The 26210-nt window shown below is 33.2% G+C and overlaps 1 protein-coding gene across 1 annotated transcript in view; it reads right to left on the bottom strand.

Annotated features, from left to right (window-relative positions):
- The window catches only part of LOC126881604 (protein cortex-like), a 75641-nt gene extending 49666 nt beyond the window's left edge, over window positions 1–25975 (bottom strand). The window contains exons 1-3 of the mRNA XM_050645965.1: window positions 25843–25975; window positions 19514–19689; window positions 7899–8077 (exon numbers count right to left, since the gene is read on the bottom strand). Of these exons, the coding sequence (XP_050501922.1) occupies window positions 7899–8077; window positions 19514–19689; window positions 25843–25857 (370 nt within the window). The 5' untranslated portion in view covers window positions 25858–25975. The remainder of the gene's footprint in view (window positions 1–7898; window positions 8078–19513; window positions 19690–25842) is intronic.
- Between the last annotated feature and the right edge of the window lie 235 nt (window positions 25976–26210).

The following is a 26210-nucleotide window of genomic DNA, read 5'->3' as shown; positions in this document are numbered from 1 at the left end:
GACATACGAACAAAACAACTAATATGGTACGGCCATGTACAAAGAATGCCAGATGACTGGATCCCTAAACAGATTTTGGCACGGACATCACAAGGAAGAAGAAAAAGAGGAAGGCCGAGAGAAAGCTGGAGGGAGAGAATTAAAAAAGAACTACAGGAAAGAGAAATCCCTCCAGGTCTATGATTAATTAGAGAAGAATGGCGGTTAGGAGTCGGAAGGCGTCGGAGAACGCTGTAAACCGATAGTAGTAGTACCTGGTAGTTGTCTCTTTCTCTTGTCATTTCCCCATTACTGAGGATAGTGGTTTCTTCCAATATTCCTAACAATGTTTCCCCATTGGTCTCTATCTTCAGCTGCTCTAAAAGCTTCGCAGAATGAGTTTTCAGCTGAATGCTTTATTTGGTCAGACCATCTAGTTGGTGATCGTCCTCTTGATCTTCTCCCTGGAACGTTTCCAGAAACAATTAATCTCTCTAAACTGTCGTCACCTCTGCGAACCACGTGACAAAAGAATTGCAGAATTCGTTACAGACATATTATTGTGGACAGCATTTTTTTAATACCGAGTTGGTTTAGAATGGAAACGTTTGTCCTATGAGCTATCCAAGCTATGCGTAGCATTTTTCTCCAGCACCACATCTCAAAAGCATCAATTTTTTGGCGCTCACATGCGCAAAGAGTCCAAGTCTCTGCTCCGTATAGAAATATTGAGAATACAAGGGCATTCACCAGTCTCATATTGATATTTTAAGAGATAGATCTGTCTTTCCACACTTTAGTTAGGTGACTCATCGCATTTTTTGCCATACCAATACGTCTCCGAACTTCTGCTTCACAGTTACCATCGTTAGCTATACTAGACCCGAGATAGGCAAAGGTGTTTACTATCTAGTATTCCTGTAATATGTAAGTCAGTTGAATAGTGTCGAATCTGTCGACCACCATTATTTTTGTCTTAGCTTTATTTATTTTCAGACCAACTTTATTGCTTTCGTACTCAACTCTTCGCAGAAGATCAACCATTTCTTGCTCATTTGCTGCTATAAGTGTAGTGTCATCAGCAAATCTTAAATTGGAGATTTACCTACCAGCTACTGATACTCCACCGGCCCATCCTTCTAAAACCATCCTCATGATATGTTCGCCATAAATGTTAAATAAGTCACGCATTCTGTTCTAACATCCCTCTCGGTCTGGAATTGGTTTGAGAACTTCTGATCTAGTCGTACTGTCGCTATATTAGACTGGTACATATTTTTAATAAGAGGCACCAGGTGCATTGGTGCGCCCATTTCTATTAAAATTGACCACAGGTTTATCCAGCTTACACAATCAAATGCTTTTTGTTAGTCATCGAAGCATATAATCATAGGTACTTGAAATTTTCTAGACTTTTCAATGAGTTGTCTCAGGTTCAGGATTTGTTCCCTTGTACCTTTACCCTTTACAAACCCCGCTTGTTCCTGAGGTATTTGGTAATGTGGATAGGTTTTTATGCTGTTTTTGATAATATGCAACAATATTTTACTAGCATGTGTTATGAGTGACAGTGTGCGGTAGTTTTCACATCTGGTACTAGTTCTTTTTTTGTGTAGTGGGATATAGATTGAGGTACACTAATCAGATGGCCATTTTCCTGAATTTTAAACAGCGACCCAGATAGAATGGATGCTATGTAGTCCTTTGTCACCTAGTAACTGTAGTATTTCACATGGCATTAGAACAATGCCTAGTAGCTGTACGTTGTCAAAAAATATGTAGTTGAAACTACTTAAATAATTAGGTCTTGGGCCCATCATTAAAAAAAGTATTACTGCCCTCATGAGACTTTTTTATTCCATTATTTATATCGGGCAACTTTTATATTTCGGAAAATTTTCGGGTGGGAAACATTCCAAATATAGAAGTTTTTAAAGTTTGGTGCATCAGACAACTGGTGTTCCCCTAAAACCGTGTCGGGTAATATTACCAGTTAATTGTAAATATTTTTATCACAAAATCCTGGAAAAATCGTGCGCCCCGCCCCCAATAGGGGGCCCACTATTCAGTCATAATTGAAGATTTTTTTACATAACTCTTTGATAAAAATACTTACAATGTACTGGTAATATTGTCCGACAAATTTTTAAGGGCACTCCAGTTATCGGACGCACCCAAATTAAGAAACTTCTATATTTAATAAACGCCCCCTCCCAAAAATTTTGAGAGATAAAAAAGTTGGCCAACGCCACATGAATAACTGAATAAAAAGGTAAATAAAGCGGGATAATACCCGAAGGTTGGCTGTATACCATCTTTCTGTCTCCTGTCGTTTCCCCATTAAAGAGGATCGTGATTTCTTCCAATATTCCTAACAATGTTTCTCCACTGGTCTCTATCTTCAGCTCCTCTAAGAGCTTCGCAGAATGAGTTTCCAGCTGAATGCTTTATTTGGTCAGACCATCTAGTTGGTGATCGTCCTCTTGATCTTCTCCCCGGAACGTTTCCAGAAACAATTAATCTCTCCAAACTGTCGTCACCTCTGCGAACCACGTGATCAAAAAATTGCAGAATTCGTTGCAGACATATTGTGGACAGCCTTTTTTAATGTTGAGTTGGTTTAGAATGGAAACGTTTGTCCTATGAGCTATCCAAGGTATGCGCAACATTCTTCTCCAGCACCACATCTCAAAGGCATCAATTATTTGGCGCTCGCATGTGCGAAGAGTTTAAGTCTCTGCTCCGTATAGAAATATTGAGAATACAAGGGCATTCACCAGTCTCATCTTGATATTTTGAGAGATAGATCGGTCTTTCCAAACTTTAGTTAGGCGACTCATCGCATTTTTTGCCATACCAATACGTCTCCGAACTTCTGATTCACAGTTACCATCTTTAGTTATACTAGACCCGAGATAGGCAAAGGTGTTTACTATCTGGTATTCCTGTAATATGTCAGTTGAATAGTGTCATATCTGTCGACCACCATTATTTTTGTCTTAGCTTTATTGATTTTCAGACCAACTTTATTGCTTTCGTACTCAACTCTTCGCAGAAGATCAAACATTTCTTGCTCATTTGCTGCTATAAGTGTAGTGTCATCAGCAAATTTTAAATTGGAGATTTTCCTACCAGCTACTGTTACTCCACCGGCCCATCCTTCTAAAACCATCCTCATGACATGTTCACCAAAAATGTTACATAAGTCAGGTGACAACACGCATCCTTGTCTAACACCTCTCTCGGTCCTGAATTGGTTTGAGAACTTCTGATCTAGTCGTACTGTCGCTGTATTAGACTGGTACAGATTTTTAATAAGTGTCACCAGGTGCATTGGTGCGCCCATTTCCATTAAAATTGACCACAGATTTATCCAGCTTACACAATCAAATGCCTTTTGGTAGTCAACGAAGCATATAATCATAGGTACTTGAAATTCTCTAGACTTTTCAATGAGTTGTCTTAGATTCAGGATTTGTTCCCTTGTACCTTTACCCTTTACAAAACTCGCTTGTTCCTGAGGTATTTGGTAATGTAGATAGGTTTTTAAACTGTTTTTGATGATATGCCACAAGATTTTACTAGCATGTGTTATTAGTGACAGTTTGCGGTAGTTTTCACATCTGGTAGTAGTTCCTTTTTTGTGTAGTGGGATATAAATTGAGGTACACCAATCAGATGGCCATTTTCCTGAATTCCAAACAGCGACACAGATAGAATGGAGGTATTTGGTAATGTAGATAGGTTTTTAATTTGTTTTTGATGATATGCCACAAGATTTTACTAGCATGTGTTATTAGTGACAGTGTGCGGTAGTTTTCACATTTGGTAGTGGTTCCTTTTTTGTGTAGTGGGATATAAATTGTGGTACACCAATGAGATGGCCATTTTCCTGAATTCCAAACAGCGACACAGATAGAATGGATGATATGTAATCCTTTGTCACCTAGTAACTGTAGTATTTCACATGGTATTGAATCAATGCCTGGGGATTTATTTCTCATTAGTAATTTAATTGCATCTTTGACTTCAGCGAGTAAGACAGTAGGTTCTCTAGGGTAGTCAGAAGGCCACTGCTCTTCTGCTGATACCTCGTTATTTTTATATAACTCACCACAGTAGTTTCGCCATGTTTCGAATATTTCATCAGTATCGGTCTTTAAATTATCTTCCTTATCTATTACAGACCACGTTTGAGGGTTAATTTCTTTGGTAAGAAGTTTGATCTTCTGGAAAAAGTCCCTCATTTCATTTCGGCAGTTCGTCTATCTCTCTGCATATTTGAGAGATGTAATCAGCTTTATCTTTGCGGCACTGTTTTCTGATTTCTCTTGATAACGCTCTGTATTCATCGTTTGTCCGTATCTAGTTTTATGTTATTTTCTACGTTGAATCACAGTCCACGTATTATCGGATATCCACGGCTTACGGCCAGTGGAAACCGCTGCCTCACAGTCTTTTGCAGCCTCGATTACCTTATCTTTGAGATAGATCCAAGTGCTCTCAGGGTCACTATCTATTTGGCCTAAAGAAAGAGCATCTTCTAGCTTTTGTTGGAAGTCATTAATTTTTGATGGATTTAGAGACATGACTTTTCTCTGGGGTCTTCTTTTGAGGACTTTAAAACGAAGTCGAAGGTTCAATACCAGGAGTTGATGATCGCTTCCGCAGTCTGCGCCAGGATATATTTTACAGTTGATGGACGACGACTTCCATCTTGATCTTATTAGGATGTAGTCTATATGATTCCTTGTTCGTCCATCTGGGCTGCGCCATGTGTATAATCTCCGTGGATGATGTTGATATAACGTGTTTGTAATTGTAAGATGTTGTTCTACACAGAACTCCACTAGACGGTCGCCATTCTCATTTCTCTGTCCCAGTCCATTTTTGCCCAGCACTCCTTCAATATTTTCATTAGATGACCCCACTTTGGCGGTAAAATCTCCTAAAATTATGGCGAGTTCACGATTCAGAATAGTGCGAACAGTTTCTTCTAGACGACCATAGAACCTGTTGATGTCTTCTTCTTGTGCAGCTGTTGTAGGAGCGTATACCTGAACAAGGTGTAGGGTATTGGTGGATATTCTCGTTTTAAGAGATATTATCCTGTCATCAATAGTATTATATCTAATTACGCAGTCGTTAAGTTTAGAGGGTAAAATTATTGCGACTCCATTTGTACTTCTGTATACCATCGAGTTAAATACAATTTAACTTGAAGTAGAACACTCATTGGTGTAGTTGGTATATTTTAATAAACGTTTAAAAAAATTTTAAAATCCAAAAGGATTACGTTTAGAACGTTTTCGGACTTATCAGTCCATCATCAGTGAACTCTGTCCTTGCTAAATATCCACAATGCCAAACACTGGTTAAGTTGTATGTTCCAACTACATAGTAAAAATAGTAAAAGGATTTGGCCTAAATTGGGCGCCAATGGATTACTTCCAGCAACATGATGCTCTACTGTATTACATTAAAAGATTTATTATGTGATTAGGTCTTCATTGAACCACGTTTAGTCTGTCAATTGACAGTAGCCATTGACAGACTAAACTTGGTCCAATGAAGACCTAATCACATAAAAAATCCTTTAATGTAATACAGTAGAGCATCATGTTGCTGGAAGTAATCCATTGGCTTCAAATTTAGGCCAAATTCTTTTACTATTTTTACTATGTAGTTGGAACATACAACTTAACCAGTGTTTGGCATTGTGGCTATTTAGCAAGGACAGGGAGTTCACTGATGATGGACTGATAAGTTCGAAAACGTTATGAACGTAATCCTTTTGGATTTTTAAATTTTTTTAAAATTTTTATTAAAATATACCAACTACACCAAGGAGTGTTTTATTTGAAGTTAAATTTTATTGAATAAAAAAGTCTTATTAGGGAGGTAATAATTTTCTCGTCGACCGTCCATTTATGATCAATTTTAACACCCTCAAAATCATTGATTAATGACCCCTATTAATGAATAATTTTCTATTAATGAACGATATCATTATAGGCAACACAACGTACATTGCTTGCATAAATTAATTAAACGCTCTGTGATTGGCAGTGACCTGTTGTGTAGGCAACCAAACATAGACCTATTTATATTCCCACTAAAAAATTTAAAATCAAGTAACCGCTGTAAGTACTATCTGTCATTGTATGTCATTATTTACTTTATTGTTTAAAATTCTGTGTATTTCAAAAATCAAAAGATGGATATTGACGAAGAGTTTAATTTAACTCCACCAGAATTAGCAGAAACTGCAAATGAAATATCTTTAAATTTACTGCTTGAAAAAAGCAGAGTGTTGTACGAAAAAAAACATACGCTGAATTTATTGCATGGTGTGACAGTGTGACGAGAGAAAAATAATACGATATTCAAAATCTGTATTGTTGATATATTCTTCAAACATTGCCGAAAAACGACGAATAGCAAGTTTGTGGACCAAATATTCGATGCTAAAATCAACCTTAAGTCAGTGGTGTCATGGCAACATTAGCAGTGCCGGAACGCACTGCTAATTTTTGTTTACAAAACCTAAATTCTCTATTTATTTTTTTTTTCTTTTCTTAACCAGCGTGGGAACGGCGTTCCCACGCGTTCCCACACCATGACACCACTGCCTTAAGTTTAAAATCAAATATTGATGTATCTAAATATTATAAGTTAATTATGTTTATCAAGAAAAAAGAACAGGTTATGTACCAAAGAAATCGAAAACACTTGAAAAAGAACAAGTCCAGAAATTCATCTCTGATGCTCCTAACGACGTATTTCTAATGATAAAGGTAAACCAGTAAATTAAGTTTATATTTGATACTCGTATTTCATAACATTTCATTTTGTAGGTTGCATTGATTTTCGGAGTGGCTGGTGCGTTAAGAAAGGACGAACTATTGAAATTAGAAACAAATAACGTTCAAGACTTGGGGTCAAAGTTTCTTGTCACAATAAAAGCATCATAAACACACACAAATAGAATATTTACCATGGTAGATAACGAAGCAAATACCATTCTCAATGCGATCAAAAAATATATTTCTTTAAGACCGGCACACACATCACATAAACGATTTTTAATTTTTTATAAAAATAACAAATGTTCCACACAGCCAGTTGGCATAAATAAATACGTTTTCCAAAATTCCTTCCGTTATTGCTAAATTCTTGAAATTAGAGCACCCGCATCTCTACACTGGGCATTGTTTTAGACGTTCTTCTGCCTCAATACTGTGTGACAGTGGTGCAGACTTTTCAGCTATTAAAAGACTAGGTGGCTGGAAATCGACTGCTGTAGCAAAAGGTTATATAGATAATTCTATGCAGAATAAACTTGAGACGGCTGAAAAACTCTTGGGACAAAATACCACTAAACCTTGTCAAAGTACTTCCTTTAGCATCACCGCTTCTTCTTCTATCACAGAATTTATAGAGGTACAAGAAGACTTAAATATAAATTTGTCAAAATGCTATACAGCAGATAATCATTTATCAATACCTTCCTTTAATTTCAGTACATAATTGTACTATTTCGAATATTAATGTTGACAATAATAAAACTACCACTAAGGAAAATTAAACTTTGAACAAAGTTAATGAAAGCTGAAAAAATTGTTGTTTATCGTTAAGTAAATAAAAATTTAAACTAAGATATCTTTATTTCTGAAAAGTGCGGTCGACGGAAAAGTTTTGTAACGAACTCGTGAATTAAAATGGCGATTAACAATCTCGAATATTAACGCGCTCGCCCGCTCACGCGTTAAAGTATCTCAATTGTTAATCGCCCTTATTAATACACTTGTTGGTTAACTAACTATTAATGGTGCGCCCAAGGACTAAATTAAAAACGAAACTGATTGTGAGAAATATGAAAATGCTGTATTTAATACGTATTGAGAAAGTCTACTCACGGTAATGTGCGTTCAAATCTGGTAAGTCCAAAAATACTTCTGGTGAGTTGAGCAATAATGGTTTTTTTCTGGCCTCAACTGGCCAGTGCTCTATAATTTCATGGAGTTTTAACTGAACGTTGTTATTCCCGAAATTATCCCCGATTATAGATTTGTTGGAAAGCATTATATTTTTTAACCTGCAATTTAAATATGTGTAATTAATTAATTAGTTATACAGTGAGCACGTAAAGGTTGGAATAAATTCATTTTTTCATGAATGAGCGGTTTTGAAAATAAACACTGAAACAGGTCGATTTTTATTTTTAAATTGTGACTTTTTGGGATATTATATATCATACTAGTGAGGTCATCCATCTTGGCGTGATGACGTAATCGATGATTTTTTTAAATGAGAATAGGAGTCGTGCGATAGCTCATTTGAAAGGTTTCTTAGTTCTCTATTTATTTATGTAAACATAAACAAGATTATCTATACAGGGTGTTCACAAAATTTTTTTTATTAAATATTAATCGAGACAAAAAAAACAATGTATGTAATTTATTTAATTCAAAATAACATTTTACTGCTGTTAGACAGCAGAAAAAATGTTTATTTGAAAAATAAACATTGCTTTTCGCTTAAATAAAATGTTCAAACTGCCAAGTGGCAGATGGGTGGCAGCTTTACCATTGAATTTAAGCGTAGGACAGTATTTAATAATTGTCAATTAAATATTTTTTCCTGTTTTCTGACAGCAGTAAAATGTATTTTGGATTAAATAAATTGCATACCTTCTTCTTTTCCTCTTAAAGAGTATTTAATTCAAAATGTTTGGGCACCCTGTATAAATAATTATGTTAAAGTTTATATTACTGAATAAAGAATTTAATAAGATTTTATCACGCCTAGATGGATGACGTCACTAGTATAATATGTATGCCAAAAAATCGTATATTAAAAAAATAAAAATCGACCTGTTTCGGGACCAATTTCCAAAATTGCCCATTCACGAAAAAATGAATTTATTTCAACCTTTCCGTGCTCTCTGTATAGAGTAGGAAATCTAAAAATGTCAAATAAGGTTATTTTAAGAGCCTTAGGCGTAAAAATGTGGGCGAATGCTTTTTAAATAGTCCCGTACATCATAAAGTCCCTTAAATAGAAACTTTATAAAGTCCCTTAAGAACAAAAAAAGTTCAGGACCAGACGATATCACCTATGAAATGCTTAAATACGGAGGTAAAAAATTGCAGAATGAATTACTAACCTTATTTAAGAATATTGAACTGCACCCCTTAATGAATATTTTTCACCTATTTTTTGGTGCCAATTTTTGTTACCTACAGAGTGGAAGAACTATTACGATGATACTCTTACTGTAGAGAGTATGAGAGTAGATCGAATTTTTCCCATCTCGGATATGAAAGAGACACAACTTTGCAGCATGCAGGATGCAGTAGTAAGTTATATCACAACTGATAAAAAACAAGCATTACAAGGTATGAAAAAGAAGACAAGACCTACAAGTGATAATAGAAACCCTACTTCTTGATACATGTAACGACTGTTTAACACGGAAAAATTTCGAAAGGATAAAAAATAGCAATTTATTTAAGATCTATTTATATAACAAAATTACAAGAAAAATGCATAAAATAATAGAAGATTCCGTAGGATGTTATCTATTGTATTGGTAGACTGTGTTGAGAAATTTTCAGAAATCGACTAGAAGAAGAAATTAGAGATGTAAAAGATCAAGGTTGATTTAGAGTTGGCAGTTCTTAGACAAATATTTTATTCCGTCTTATACACCTGCTATAGTTACGGTGACCATATCTTTTTAAAGAAAAAAAAGTACAAAAAACAAAAATGTATTAAAAACGCAAAATGTATCTTGTTATTGGACAAATATAACTTTTTGGCATTAAAAATAAATAAACTATGTAGCTAAACATAAAAAATTATATCAGTTATACTAAAAACATAACACATTACATTAACTTTGAAAAAGTTACAAGCCTGTAATTAAGAGTTTTTAGATGAGGCACCTGGAGGCATTTTAGATGAGGCATCTTCTTCCGGTTTTTTTGCATAATTCATATTTTTCTGAACTTAAAATTAATTTAAGAAGGTCCGGCTTCGACTGAAGTAAATGAAACATTTCATACAAGTCTCATCAAAATTTGCTTACATCAGCATCGCTGCCTTAAGAGTGGATATGGACATTTGTGACTTTTCCGACGTCCAATAATAATGATTTATTACAGAAAATAAACGTTCGATAGCCGCACTAGTACCCGGAAGACAAAAAATAAATTCGCATAATATTTGTAAGTTTTTCAGTTTTAATTGATCTACACTACACACTTAAAAACTTTAAGCCATCAATACTGACTATTTTTTTCTTCTCTGTTCCACTCAGAAATTTTTTCACTTGTAGCCACGTCTTTCAAAATTCCCAGTTCGTCAAAGAGTTGATCTTCGTTTAACATGGTTGCCTTGATATACAATTTAAAAGCGTCGAGAGAATAACAAACATCGTTTCATGTTATTTCACTTCTTATGCGAGCTCCACACTCTCGCCGAAGTCGACCGAGGTTCAACAAGTACGAGAGTGTAGACGGCCACCTTGTGTAACTTTGCCTCATTTCGTTCTACTTCCATTCTCTGTCGGTCTGGTCAAAGGGATCTTTGTCGGTATCGCACTTCCTCGCGAAGTAGAACGAGTGTGTATAGAGGGTACTTCGGACAACTTTGGCGAAGTAACTTCTCCAAGAGTGTGAAGCCCGCTTTAGATCTATGCTTTTGAATAGTTTAAATTTATGAAAATTTGTACTCCAGTTTTCTAGGTAGGTTACACATTTTGTAACACTTGTATGGATATTGAAGAAACCCATTTTGGATTTACACTACTTATCCAGAGATGCTTGGATGTGAACCAGGATATGTACGTCGGTTTCATTACAGCAAGGCTTTCGATAAAGTCCGCCACAAAGAGCTAATGGACGTCCTCAAAGCAAAACAATTACAATACAATGACCTTTTAATTATAACAAATCTATATTATAAACAGCAATCACACATACGCATTAACGAACACACATCAGAAGAGTTCGAAATTAAAAGAGGAGTGCGACAGGGGTGTGTATTGTCACTACTACTATTAAATGCATACTCTGAAGAAATTATGAAAAAAGTTCTTGAGGGAGAAACAGCAGGAATAAAGGTACCTAAATGGAACGCCAATTAACAACATTAGATATGCGGACGACACTATCATAATAGCGGACAACCTCCAAGACCTCCAAAAGCTAATGAACAAAATAGTTGAGTATGGAGAACAATATGGATTATCAGTAAACATCAAGAAAACTAAATTTATGAGGATATCAAAAACCCAAAATAATGATAAAAGCCTGACAATTAAAGGTAAAACTTTAGAACAAGTTGACAACTACAACTATTTGGCACAATAATTAATCACACAAACAATTACTCCAAAGAAATCAAAGTTCGTATAGAGAAGGCAAGAACCAACTTCAATAAAATGAGAAAGGTAGTTTGTACAGGAGAACTGAAATAATTAAGAGTTGAGAGTTAGGCTGACAAGGTGTTATATTTTCTCAACTCTGCTTTACGGGATAGAAGCATGGTCAATTAACGCGTCGAATACTAAAAAGTTGGAAGCATTTGAACTGTGGGTGAAGGTACCTGAAGGTAGCATGGACTGAGCCTGTAACAAACAACGAAGTCATGGGAAGAGTCAACAAAAGAATGGAAATATTGGAAACCATCAAGACACAAAAGCTGCAATACCTGGAACAGTATACAGAGAAATTTGTTTAAAAGTAGTAAAAGATAAAAATATTCATTTTTTAGAAAAAATAAGTACATTCGCGGGTCCTTAGAAAGGTCTTAAAGTATATTAGGACAATATTTAAAAATAAGTACTGTCCTACTTAAATAAGTACATATGTTCACCGTAGCTATAGTCCAAGGCGCATCTGTTTTGAGATGGACGTTGAGAGATGACTCATATTTTTTTTGTAGAAATTGCTTGGAATTAACTCATATAATAGTAAATGAGTTATCCTTCCACTCAAAAAGGTCCGGAACATTGTTTAAATAATCAAAATGTCAAAAAATTAAGGAAAAATTCGAATTTTTTATTCGTTTTTTGATTATAACTTTAAAAGTATTTATTTCCGAGAAAAGCTGCATTGACATAAAAGTTGCGAAATTAAATTTCCTACAATAGAGAATTAGCTAAACATTTTAAAAATTGTCATCCTTGTTGGAAAATAGCAATAATTGTAAAAAAAAAGAATGTGTGTGTACTTTGTACGCACGTAAGAAGTTATACTTCTACTACATATTATGTGATTTTTAAGGCAATACCAAAAATTTAAAAAATAAAATAACAAAACGCATACAAACATATTGAAAAATGCCGCAAAGAAAAAAATGATTTCTGAACGATAATAATTGTTGGCAAAAATTTTAAATACGCATTTTCTGAAAAAAAAAAATTATATAACAAATATACTTACAATCATAAAATGCATAAAAAAATAAAAAAATAAAAACTTGCGTCGGGAATCAAACCCGTGACCTTCGGGGCGCTTTGATTCGTAATCGAAGCCTAGACCCACTCGTCCAATTCCACATTATTTGTCATGTGGAAAAATAGGGTAACTGAACGTTTTACTGTTTGACAGTTGTTTTGAATATAATTAAATTATGTAGTTTAAATTTTGTGAAAGAAAATATTAAAATATAACAAAACAGTAAGAAAACAATATATTAGATGAAGATTGGTAGAACTTTTGTTGGTAATCAAATTAAGTATGTAAATCAAAGCATTACATACCTACTAGATAAATAAATCTACGCCAAAAAATCATAATTTAAAAATAAAAATCGGACCTAATTTGGGATTTCTCTCTAAAATCCCCATTCTTGAGAAAATAAATGTACAGTAGAGCGTCGATTATCCGAACGTCGATCAACCGAACGACCGCTTATTCGAACTGTCGACTCCCGCGTCCCGCACTCGAATACCGAGCAAGCGTTAGTAATTGACGCTTAAAATATCTTCAATTTTCTTCAATATCGTATCCAAAATAATTATGTTGTTGCAAAGACTCCACTTTTTTGTTTAGTTGCTATTTGTCATTATCAAGATATAAATAAATATGTAGGTATATAAATATGGCTTTTATTCACTTGTGGATAAATATGTATGACTATAAATATGTATCAATATATTGTAGTTCGATTATCCGAACAAATCGGTTTTCCGAACACCTATGTCCCCCAATTAGTTCGGATAATCGACGCTCTACTGTATTTCAACCTAATCCAAATGTATAATTACAATATGATTATAATAAAAACTACTTACCAAATTAGAATGAGTTTTCCTTGTCCAAAATAGTCCAAAAGTCCAAAAATATAGGTATATGAAAACTATTTAAAAAGGAAGTATAACTATTAACTAACTTTTGTTTGTTGTTTCTTTTCACACAAATTTTAAAACGCAACAACCATAAATAATCAAACTACAGCTGTACCACAGCCGCCATATTGAATAATTTTTGACATTTCATTTGGACATTCAATCAGAACAAAGTTATAATGCGCATGCGCCGGGATCATAGGTTTTAACTTATAAAAATTCACCCTCATATCGCCGGTAAAGAAGTATAACTTCAAAAACAAATAAAAACAAGTATTTGAATTTTACGTTTTTCAACCATTTATGCTACACTTAGGACCTTCATATTTTATCCAGAGAAACTTTATAATACAAACAAACAATACTGTAAATTTCATTAAGATCGGTTAAATAGATTTTGTAAAATAAATTTTGAAATCCAGCTTTCGCAAAATAATTCATATTTGCAAAATGTTACAGGACTGAAAATAAAGCTGACAGCAAGTTGAAATTTTTTACGTATAAAGGAATACTCTAAATTTCATTAGCAATTTGCAAAATTAAAATCGGTTAACTACCACGGAGTCAGGAATTTTTTTAAATAAACATTAATTTTTGGAGCTACGCGCAGGACAGCCGACAGCGATGTTCGATTCACACAAGTTGATTTCCACCAAAATTTATTCCAATCTTTATCTAATATATTATATTCTTTGTCTATATTTTGTTGTATTTTAATATATTAATTAAACAAAAATCAAACCAATTTGATTATTGCTTGTTAAATATTGTTTAACTTTCCGATGACCAAGCGGGGGAAATTGTGACCACAGCGTAAGTTTTTCTTTAATAAATTCAAAAGTATTTTCAATATTTAACTCATTATGTTTTTGTTTGACTTTAATATCATTCTACATATCCTCATATTTTGAAATAAAAAAATTCCCTATATTTTACGAATAAAAAATATATTCTGAAGTTGATGTATAGTAAAATAGCGTCTATTATGTGTAATTCCAAGTAGTTTTACGCTAATGACGTCGACTTTGCAAAGTAATAAGACACTTACTCAACATAAACACTACACATGACACTAATACTCATGTTGTGACTGGCTGAATAACATAAAGTCCATGCCATAAAAAAAATAAAAAATGCTTCCTTTTTTGGTAATTGTCATTTTTGACATTTTTAACCTGGGGTCATTTTCCCCCCTTGGTCATCCGTGTAACAAAAAAAGGTTGGCCATCGGAAGGTTAAACAATTGCATATTATGTTTAAAAATAATATACTTTTATCCTCTAAGTTGAAATATATGAACAAAAAATTTTTGCTAAAAAAGTGTTATGTCAAAGGCAGAATATGTGTTTTTATTTTGAAATAAACAAATTTATTTATTTATATATAAATGTATTAAAAATTAAAATTTATCAATCATTACCAAAGGTCATTGGAATGACCAATCAGAGCAAACGCATCCGCTGTCCTGCGCGTAGCACCAAAAATTAATGTTTATTTAAAAAAATTACCGACGCCGTGGTAGTTAACCGATTTTAATTTTGAAAATTGCTGATGACAGTTACAGTATTCTTTTATACGCAAAAAAAACTAAACTTGATGTCTGCTTTATTTTCAGTCCTGCAACATTTTGAAAAAGTGAATTTTCTTTGCCAAAGCTGGATTTCAAAATTTATTTTACAAAATATATTGCACCAATCTTAGTGAAATTTACAGTATTGTTTTTATGTACCATAAAGTTGTTTTGGATGAAATATGAAGGTCCTAAGTGTAGCATAAATGGTTGAAAAATGTAAAAGTTATAATCAAAAAACGAATAAAAAAATCGAATAGTTTCTTAATGTTTTGACATTTTGATTATTTAAACAATGTTCCGGACCTTTTTGAGTGGGGAGATAAATCGAATATTATTATATGAGTTATTTTTAAGAAATTTCTGCAAAAAAATATAAGTAACCTCTCAACATCCAAATATACTAATATTTTTACAGATGCGCCCTGGTCTATTAATAGAGCAAACTAAACAAGCTGGTAACACACTGGACTTACTATTTACTGACCCAAAAAAATAGTTAATTATGTACCAGGTCAGTAAAGTGACTCTTTATCGAACGAGTCTGATATTATGAGCCGAGCGAGCGTAGCGAGCAAGGCGAATAACAGACGAGTTCGATCAAGAGTCTTTGCTGACGTGGTGCATACAAAATTTTATCTCAAATCATAAAAAACATTAACACTTACTTAATTACATCCTTCTAATGAAAAAAGAGTGTGTGTGTACTTTGAACATACGATAGAAGTTATACTTCTATTATCATGATTTCAACGAAATAAATATGTTTTAAACAATTTTATCGTATTTATATTTAAATAATATACTAATTTTAATACTTAAAGTAAAATACCAAAAATTAAAAATACCGTTAATAGTTACGTCATTGTTTATGAAGTGTAGCGTGTAGCCTGCCGCAGCGAAGTTGGTTTGCCGTGATGAATACATAGTAGACAATCTAAATAAATATATTTGCTAACAAATTATCAGTACCTACATATCTATCACCGTCCTATATATAATAAAATTAACAAAAACACCATTTCATACTATATTCGCATTAATACGAAATTTAAAAGATTTAAGAATTCTTTTACTTTTACACAAAATAAAAATTTCGTATGACAGTAATGACAGAAGACTCTTGCTTGCATGATGGGCGATTTCGATTTTTAATCGATAGTTGTTAGGTATCAATATTGAATACCTAATTACTAAATCTGTAGAGTTGTGATTTATGTTTTATAAATATAATTGCAAAACACTACAGAATTTGATTTTCTGACATAAATTTAATTAATAATAACGTAAATTTTGTACGATATTTTTAATAATTAAAGTAAATAAATTTTAAGGTCACTCAAATAAAATTGATTACTGCCATCGACCACTTACATTCAATCTCAGTTGATTTGATTAGTCGCGGCAAGTAAAGTAAAATTCTTCTTTCAGTACAATAAAGTGTTACTTTACTGCCGCAAATGGCGGCAAATGAGTACAATAATGAATGACTTTAGTGACGGTTGGCGATAAAGATTATTATAGCGTACCCCTGAATAAATTTTGATTTGAAGTGACACAAATATGTCATTAACCCATTTGCTGCCGATCACTCGCCGGCGCGTGATATGGTTATTTCAGTCACGTGCCATTCAACAAAATGGCTTCCAGCTAAGTTCTAACCTCTTCGATAGGCAGCGAATGGGCTAGCCTACGTAAATTCTGTTAAAGAGGCATATAAAAATAAACTTACCTGCATAGAAATCGGCCCACTTAAAAATTTGCTCATTTTTGATGTCTCATATTTCCTAAACCTGTTGGCCGATTTAAGTGATTTTTTGAACATATTATAGCCTGATTCTTATGCAATACCATTGTAATATTATTGTTGCAAAACAGGTAAATCTTCATTGTATACCGGGTGTACCAATCAAACTCTGTTTTTTTCTCAAAGTTCGCATCAACCTGTGGAATATTCTAGCATTTATAAAATACTGAAATTAAAGCCCAACTATAGCCTCAGGTTTTCTTAACATTCTGTGTTTTGATTCATTCGTTTATGTTGAATAATAAAAAAGTTAAGTACTTTAACAACTAGACATGTTCTTCATCGATACACAGTGTTTCTAAATAAGTGCCACAAACTCTAAGGAGTAATTCTGCATGAAAAAATAATGACAGTTGACTTTACAAACGTATGTCCGCAAATGTTTCGTTTCCGAGATACGGGATGTTGATTTTTTTCTTACAAATTGTTATCGCGGATTTTTTTACATAAAATTAAGAATTTTATATTCACCATTAGAGTGCATACGGGTAATATGATTGGTCATATTACCCGTACGCGCGCTAGTGGTGAATATTAAATTCTTAATTGTATGTTAAAAAATGTGCAATAACTACGTCTTAAAACCCACCAAATTTCATTGGCATATCTCAACTGGTTTTAAAGCAATAAAATAAATCGTCAGTTTGTAAGAAAAATTTCAACATTCCGTATCTCGAAAACGAAACATTGGCGGACATACGTTTATAAAGACAACTGTCATTATTTTTTCATGCAGCATTACCCCTTAGAGTTTGTCACACTTATTTAAACACACCGTGTATTGATGAAGAACATGTCTAGATGTTAAAGTACCAAACTTTTTTATTATCCAACTTAAATGAATGAATCAAAAAAAGAATGTTAAAAAAACCTGTGGCTATAGTTGGGTTTCAATTTCAGTATTTTATAAAGGCTAGCATCTTACACAGGGTGATCCGAACTTAAAAAAAAACACAGTTTGATTTGTACGCCCGGTATACAATGGAAATTTACCTTTTTTGCAACAATGCTATTACAGTGGTATTGATAAAGGATCAGGCTATAAAATGTTTAAAAAATCACTTAAATCGGCCACCAGGTTTAGGAAATATGAGACATCAAATATGACCAAATTTTTAAGTGGGCCGATTTCTATGCACGTAAATTTAGTTTTAGCTATTTAAGATCATGGAACGGCTGATTGATTCCTAAATAAAAAAATATATTATAATATAGAATTCCAGATATAAATGTTAACCATAAAATATATCGCAAATCGCTAATCGCAAATTTGTATTGGGGCCAGGCTGCATGTGTTAGGGTTGGGAATCAGTGCCCTGAAGAAGTAACAATCAAATGTGGAGTTCGACAAGGCTGTATATTGTCACCAATGTTGTTTAATCTTTACGCTGAAACAATCTTAAATGAAGTGTTGGAAAACGCAAAAGACGGAATATTCACTAATGGTATGCTTATGAACAATATCATATACGCAGATGACACTTTGTTACTGACAGGATCAATTGAACATCTTCAAGCGTTATTGAACCGAATGGTGGCATTCTGCGCGATATATGGACTCAAACGCAACGCAAGAAAAACAAAGTTTATGGTTATTATTAAACAGGCAGCCGTAAATAATAATAACTATAACGTAAAAATCGGTAATGACTCGATTGAACGAGTAAGTAATATTGTGTATCTGGGTACTCATACTAATGAAAGCTGGAACCCTAGTGCAGAAATAAAAAGTAGAATTGCCAAAGCAAAAACAAGTTTTATGAAATTTAAGAAAATCCTGTGCAGTCATGATCTAAATTTGGAACTTCTCATTAGAATGGTTCGATGTTATATATTCCCAGTACTACTTTACGGGGTTGAAGCATAGACCCTGACAGAATCGCTTTTAAAAAACCTAGAAGCATTTGAGATGTGGGTCTACCGCCGTATTCTGAAGATCAGCTGGGTAGAAAGAGTCACAAACGAAAGGGTTTTGCAACGTTTGAATAAAAGTTGCGAAGTAGTGAACACGGTTAAAAGGCGCAAATTGGAATAATTTGGTCATATAATGCGTCACCCAGAAAAATATGACATACTTCACCTTGTCATTCAAGGTAAAATAATGGGAAAAAGAAGTGTGGGCCGCCGTACAACTTCTTGGCATAAAAATCTACGCCAATGGTTTGGGAAAACTAGCACTGAACTATTTCGTGCGGCTGTAAATAAGACAGTGATTGTTAATATTCTGGGCAACATGAGAGCCAACGATCGACAAACGGTCTCGGCACCTTAAGAAAATAAAATATAAAGTTTATATTGAAACCATAATAGTTATTTATGAAACAGTTGGTGAAATATGATTTTTGCTAACGCACCGATGTTTAGAGATGTTGTTACGCTATACATCGCGTAAATTCGTAAAAAGTACTTCACGCACAGTTTCATAAAATAGATATTTCACCTACGATAAACAAATAAAAAACTGCAACTCTTCGTCACTGGAATTCATTTCTATTCTACAAGTTTTAGAATTTTGATATTTAAAAATTCTAACTTCTTTCAAACCACAAAACTGTCAAAACTTTTGTTGTAATTTATTGCTCACATGTCATCACCATGACAACGCGAAATTTAAGGATATTTGCTTATATAAAAGGGTGTCAAAAACAGTGCGAAAAAGTAAATCCCATTTAAAATACATTTTTAATTCACGCACACTCTAAATCCTTCATGCACTGCTATTTATAATGACAGTTTTCACAAACTAAAAACTTATACATAATATGACATAGACTAGATAATATTTATTTTCACTTACATACTGCGATAGTTATTATGAAAAAACCTTTCTCTGGCTATGTTAACATAATGGAAGCTCTCATCATGTGATTCTGCATTATCGAAAGGATCATCATCAATTGTACTTTCATGAGTTTCAAAATCAGATATAGATCTTTTTCTAATAAATCTGTCCAAGGCAATGGGTCTTCCAGTCTAAAACAAATAAGACCTAGAGTAGATATTGGAATTTTTATGATTAAAAATGAAACATCTATTTTTATTTGATTTTATTTCATTTTGAATCATCACTGAATTTAAAGGGAAGAACTGTGTAGATGGATGTGCAATATACATCTATTTTGATTGTCCTTTTCTTTTGAAGTCCTATTTGTTTCTCATTCAGCACTTTGGATATTTCTTGGTCTTTTTTTCTGAGCAATATAAGGTTTCAATACTAAATCTCATCTGGGTTTTGGATACATTTTTCTTGCATTATATCTTGCTGTGTTAATTTTCATAGTATCAATCAGGTTCCGAGGCTTCTTATTTCTTTTAGCAGTATTTTCTTTTGCTATTGATTGCCAGTCTTCTGCACATTTTATCCGGGCTTGGGACCAGCTGTGGTAAGCAGAGAACTACCCTATCCACTCCTTAATTTGCCCAGGAACTGTTTCCAATATACATAGATCCATCAGAAATTATCGACTGTAATGTGTCAACTTATCAGAAATAGGTAGCGATTATAGTCTATACTAAAATCACAGTAAAGATGCACTAGAAATAAACAAACCAAGACACGCTGAATGTTACAAGTAGCACTCATAAATAATGATTTACAGTGTACATATTATATATACTGTTATGATCTGCTTTCTATTACTTTTATTTTAATTGAGTATTTATTTAATTAATTATTGAATTGACGCAAATCATACATAAACAATTAATAAAAAATCTCAGGTTGCTTTTTGTCATAAAAATTAACTAATATTATCTTAGGTCTGGATCCTGCGTATGAAAAAAAAGTTGATTAATAGCAAGCTGAAAATTTGTTAATAGCTTAACCTTCGGAGTACGAAGACTGGGTCAAGCGTGACCCGAAATTCAGTTATTTCTTAATATTTTATGAAATAATTTTTTTACAAATCCGATTAATCGTAAGTTCTCCTTATTTGCTTCAATCTATTTTTTCGTTTATAATTCGTGAACATGCAAATTACAGTTTTTCCTCTACGTAACATCTATGATGCCGGGTCAGTCCTGACCCGGTTTTCGGATTTCGAAGAATATTTTCAATATGTTTGTAGGTACACGTAAATCGCAGCCGTCTCTGTTTACGGGTATACGTACAGTGGAACCCCGATAAGTCGGCCTCCGATAACCCGGAAGTCCGGCTGAGCCGAACCGATTTACATCAGACAAAACAAACATTTTTTCACTTTGACCAAGTTTTTTACCAAGAAATAAACAACACTGTATACAACTGTACGTAATTTAGATGTATTGTGCATATTTTATGTATTTCATGTTTTTGCAATTATAATGGAGTTTATCTGTAAGTATACCGTGTTTTATTAATTTTTACCATATTCTCCGGCTAACTCGGATTTTCGATAACTCGGATCGGCCGCAGTCTCGATTAATCCGACTTATCGAGGTTCCACTGTATTCAAATATATGGCCGGAGCAAATTTACCTATGCCCGTTTTCTGTAAGGTATTAAAATCTGGCCGCGGGAGCGAACTAGTATATGCCCATGGGTAACCATCTTAAAAAATTTAAAGACAATAATTTAGGATTTTCTTTGTTTTTTATTAAATTAAAGATACTGTTTAATAATACTGACTATTTAAAACATCCTTATAAATAAAATGAGAATGGGTCACGCTTGACCCATCTTCGTAATATAAGTAAGTCAAATAATCTTCGTACTCCGAAGGTTAAGGGTGTCTAGTCAAATAAACTTTGATATATGGGAACACTGAAACAGGGGCAGTTTTAATTGTGGAACAGGTTAAAAATTTGGAACGGTCACAGCACGAAAACGGCACATTTATTTTGTCCGACAGAACAGACTTAAACTCTCCGAACAGAGATTAAACTCTCATGAAAAAATCAGACTGCTATTTATTACCTGTCATAATTCCTGTCATTTGACATATTCTACATGTTCCACTCATTAAAACGCCCATTTGGTGATAAACAGCAGTCTGATTTTTGCATGAGAGTTTAATCTCTGTTCGAAGAGTTTAAGTCTGTTCTGTCGGACAAAATAAATGTGCCGTTTTCGTGCTGTGACCGTTCCAAATTTTTTACCTGTTCCACAATTAAAACTGCCCCTGTTCCAGTGTTCACACATATCAATGTTTATTCGACTAGACACCCTTAAGCTATTAACAAATTCTCAGCTTGCTATTAATCAACTTTTTTTTTCATACGCGGGATCCAGACCTATCTTAGATTATAATCCTTTCTCGTGGCTTCAGTATCTCTTAGTTGATCCTTATCGGGATAAAATAGGAAAAGGAAATAAATAGAAAAATCATAAATAAGCACATACAAATACCTTTATTATCAAAAGCAATGCTCTGAAAATCTATCAATTAAATCCTGTGGGCCGTGGGCATAATTGTCCAAATGAAACTTTTACCATATAATTAATCTAATTTAAACAAATATTTGTCGCTTTGTTCCTGATACCATTTATAAAATAAGCTAAACAAACAAATTTAGATATTTGCAAAACTACTTATACTTCCTATTAAATTCTTGAAATGTTAGAACTTTAATTCATATGCTTTTACGCAAATATTTTAACTTCTGATTATAAAGAACATCTATCACACAAGTTATTGACTGACCTTTTTGATTCACACACAATGATGTCTCCTCTTGACCCAAACAGCTCTTCCTTGTTGATTATGTTAGGCTACCAATCAAAGCCCTCTCCGTTCTCAGCATCAATCCAGCAGCATAGCAGCAACTATTTCTCCAAAACACAAGCCAGGCCGCTTTTGACCAGTACTCGTTCAATAAACTCCAAAACTCTCTCCTCTCTTTCTCTTAACCCGCCGTTACACGCGTCTTTTATTGTGACGTGGTTGCACGCGTATGAGCGTCGCCCTCACCTACATAAATTCGACTTATTTCGAGGAAAAATGAATGTCAACATGTATAAATATAAAATGGGTTGTACTCACATATTATAGAAAGTCTCGTAAACCATTTTTTTTATTAATTTAACAAAACAAAAGTAAAAATAATATAGATCAAAAGCAAGTTTTCTTAATTTTCAATTTCAGCAAGCCACTGAAGAAATTAACGTTCTTTACGCGAATTTATTTTACTAAAAATACAAATTAAAATTAACAACTGTTCTGAAGCTTTGTGGCATTTTTGTAATTAACTATTAATATTTTATATTTTGATAACGACGTCCGAGGTGGAATTCGAAACGTCAATAAAATCAATTTTTCAAGTTAAATTGTGGCTTATTTCCCAATTAGAATAGGTAAATTTAAAAATGGGTTCTTAACCAGTGGTGCACCTAGAATTTTCCTCTGGGGGGAGGGGGGTATGCTTGGGCACCAAAAGTTTTTTGTTTTATTTGTGAAAGACACGTTACATTTTCCTACCTTCTTTTATATATATTTCTATACGCTATGGGTGGGATTTTAACCCCCAAACCCCCCCCCCCCCACGCTGTGCCACTGTTCCTAACCTAATCCAAACAATAATATTTTAATTAAACCTACCTAAATATTAAATAAAAACCTAAAAGTTTCTTTGAGATAACAGAAACGTGATTTCACCGTGATTGCACGCGCAGTGAGGAATTCCCTCACTTGAAGAGGGATGTCTCTTCTTTCAACTATCACACAGCACACTGACCGCCTGAAATAATCTATAACTTTTTCATACCCTCTCATGAACCATGCTAAAGGCATTCCTGGGTGCTTAAGGTTATCGTACTAGTTTACACAATTTCATTGGTTATAAACAAATATGGTGAGGGATTCCCTCATAGCGCGTGCAATGGCGGGTTAATAAAAATCTCCGGAGACCCAAGTATATTTTTTACTTAGTGTCACAAATAATTTTAATAACTATAGTTCTTGTAACTTACTCTCTTGGACTTTACAGAATCAAAGAGGTTTTTCTTCTCAATTTGATTTGTCTCTCGTTCCACTTTTCAGCTACTCTCCACTATCAAACAACCACTAGTACTTGCTTCTGAACTATACGCGAAAACTTTCGACTGCCCTTCTCGGATACCGACCACACAATCATCTTTCTTTTCCAAACTGTCTGAATACTCAAAACCTCTCTTTCCCCCTTCCAAATTGCCAAGCCAATCAGAAACATTTCTCTTTTCCTTTCGAAAAACCCAGGCATTATTTCAAACAATACTTTTACTCAAACTAATCACTTTTCGGAAATTATACAAAAATTCTTGTGTTTAAACAAACAGCCTTAAAATTCCAAATCTCTCTACCTTTATTTTTCTAAAAACTAATAATTAAAATTACCTGTGGATTTTACCTTTCCCGTAACAAACAATCTTTTTAAATTATAATCCGAAATAAATTGTCATTTCACTTCACTGTATTTACAAATGTCTTTAAGTCTTCAGGAAAAACTCATTAAGGAGAAACCCACTGCGTAAAAGCTACCTTCTACCAAATAGTTACAAATCAATATACAGGGTGTATCAAATTTATGTGCCCGCGTTATATAAAAAATTAAAATTTTTACTCTATCTTTGATTGATAAAGAGATACATAATAATACCTATTTTAAATCCTAATTCCTGAGTTACAAAGTTTATACATTGTAAATCCTGATTCGGGAGTGTTCCTCGTAACATTTAACGTGTTTTGGGTTCATTATTTCTAGTGTATCTTTATTGTGATTGTAGTATAGTACTGTCAAAATTAAGTAGAATAAAGAATTATCACGAAATACATCACACTCAAGAGATTGACACTAACACAAACAACAATTAGAGTTAAAGGACTAAATACGGAATTCACGGAATACTTATACAGAAATAATATAATATTAGAGAAGAATATTATGCTGAGAATAATAATAATCAAATATGCTAGAATAGCAATATTAGAAGATAAGTAATCATAACACCGAGTAACACCGAGAGAGCTAAAAAATAACATAATTACATCTGTGGTCTGATGGCAGAAGGCGATATGTCCAAAAAATCGTGTTTTTGGTTTTTAATTGATAAAAACTGTAAAAAGGATGTTTAACAAAGTGGCATAAGAAGATATGTGCCTACGTGAAAGATGAAGGTGTTATATGAAGTGGCATAAGTTGATATGTCAAAATTAAGAAAAGCTTAAGTAGCCAGAACATGATATGTTACATATCAAGTGATAGTAAAATGAATAATTTGTAAATATTGATACTAATTAGTTTTATCTTTTATACTATTTACTTACTATGTATCAATACAATACATATTTGTTTTCTTAAGTTTGCAAATTATTTTGTAATTGTTATCAATCTCCTTATTTTGATATGTCATAGCAAAATAAAAAAAGTTGGCAAAAGTTGATATGTTTTCCCCCTCCGATTTTCACCCTCCTATGTAATAAATTGTATGTGAAAGTAAAAAATTTACATATTGCTGTCCATATATTTTTGTCTACTACGATTTGGTTCACATATTCGAGTGAAACGATTTTATATTAACAGGACAAGTTGTTTTTTTCAAATTAAAAAGAAATGGCAAAAGTTGATATGATTTTTCCCCTTCGATTTCCCCCCTCCTATGATATAAATTTTTTTTGAAAATACAAACTTTATATAATGCTTTCCATATATTTTTGTCTAATACTATTTGGTTCACATATTGGACTGCAACGATTTATTATTAACAGGAAAAGTTGTTTTTATCATTTGCCAACAAATAGGAATTTGGACATATTACCTTTTGCCATAACGCCACAGACATATAACATAACGCTGCAACAGAAGCACTTGGGTGGAGGAAAGTAACAAACGCTAACATATGAAAAAAAATCTCATAGTTTAAAAAAGAAGTGAAGATACACTATGATGAAGAGAAGAAACAGTTTGTACAGAAAACAACAGACACAACAGGCATACAACCACTACAGTTGAATCAGAAACGAAAAGAATACATTAGTGACAAATATAACGAAATATTGGGAGAGCTTCTCAAAACAGGTAAAACAGTACTCTTATTTGAAGTACAGGAACATTTCGGGAAATACCTAATGATACCATCAACTAAAACTAGTGTCACCAAAACATCAGATAAAAATAAAAAACTGTATTAGACTATTATAAACATAATAATATAAACTTTATAGATGTACTTACTTGTCTCTTTTTCATATTTATTTTGTAAAAGAAATTGCAACTGTTTTATAAAATAACAAAACAATAACAATCACATTAATTTAACTTTTGTGATATATTTATTAGAATATCGGTAGGTATTGGAATAGTCAGGTTTTTGCAGATACTACACTTTTTGTTTTGAATACACTGCTCATCAATGATTTTCCGGAGAATCTATATAAATATTATTATACACAAATCACAAAAAGTATCGCATAATTTTTGAAACAGAAAAAAAGTTTAAAAATAATTTTTAATTTTTAGGAGGATGTTATATCGCCGGTCCGAAATAAGAATGACGTAACTGTAAATTTTGTCAATTCCTGTTTATTGCGAAATTAACTTCT

This window comes from Diabrotica virgifera, chromosome 3 (genome assembly GCF_917563875.1).
Source record: "Diabrotica virgifera virgifera chromosome 3, PGI_DIABVI_V3a".
Taxonomy (NCBI): domain Eukaryota; kingdom Metazoa; phylum Arthropoda; class Insecta; order Coleoptera; family Chrysomelidae; genus Diabrotica; species Diabrotica virgifera.
The sequence above is the reverse complement of the archived record's forward strand: the minus strand, read 5'-3'. Positions and strand labels throughout refer to the sequence as shown.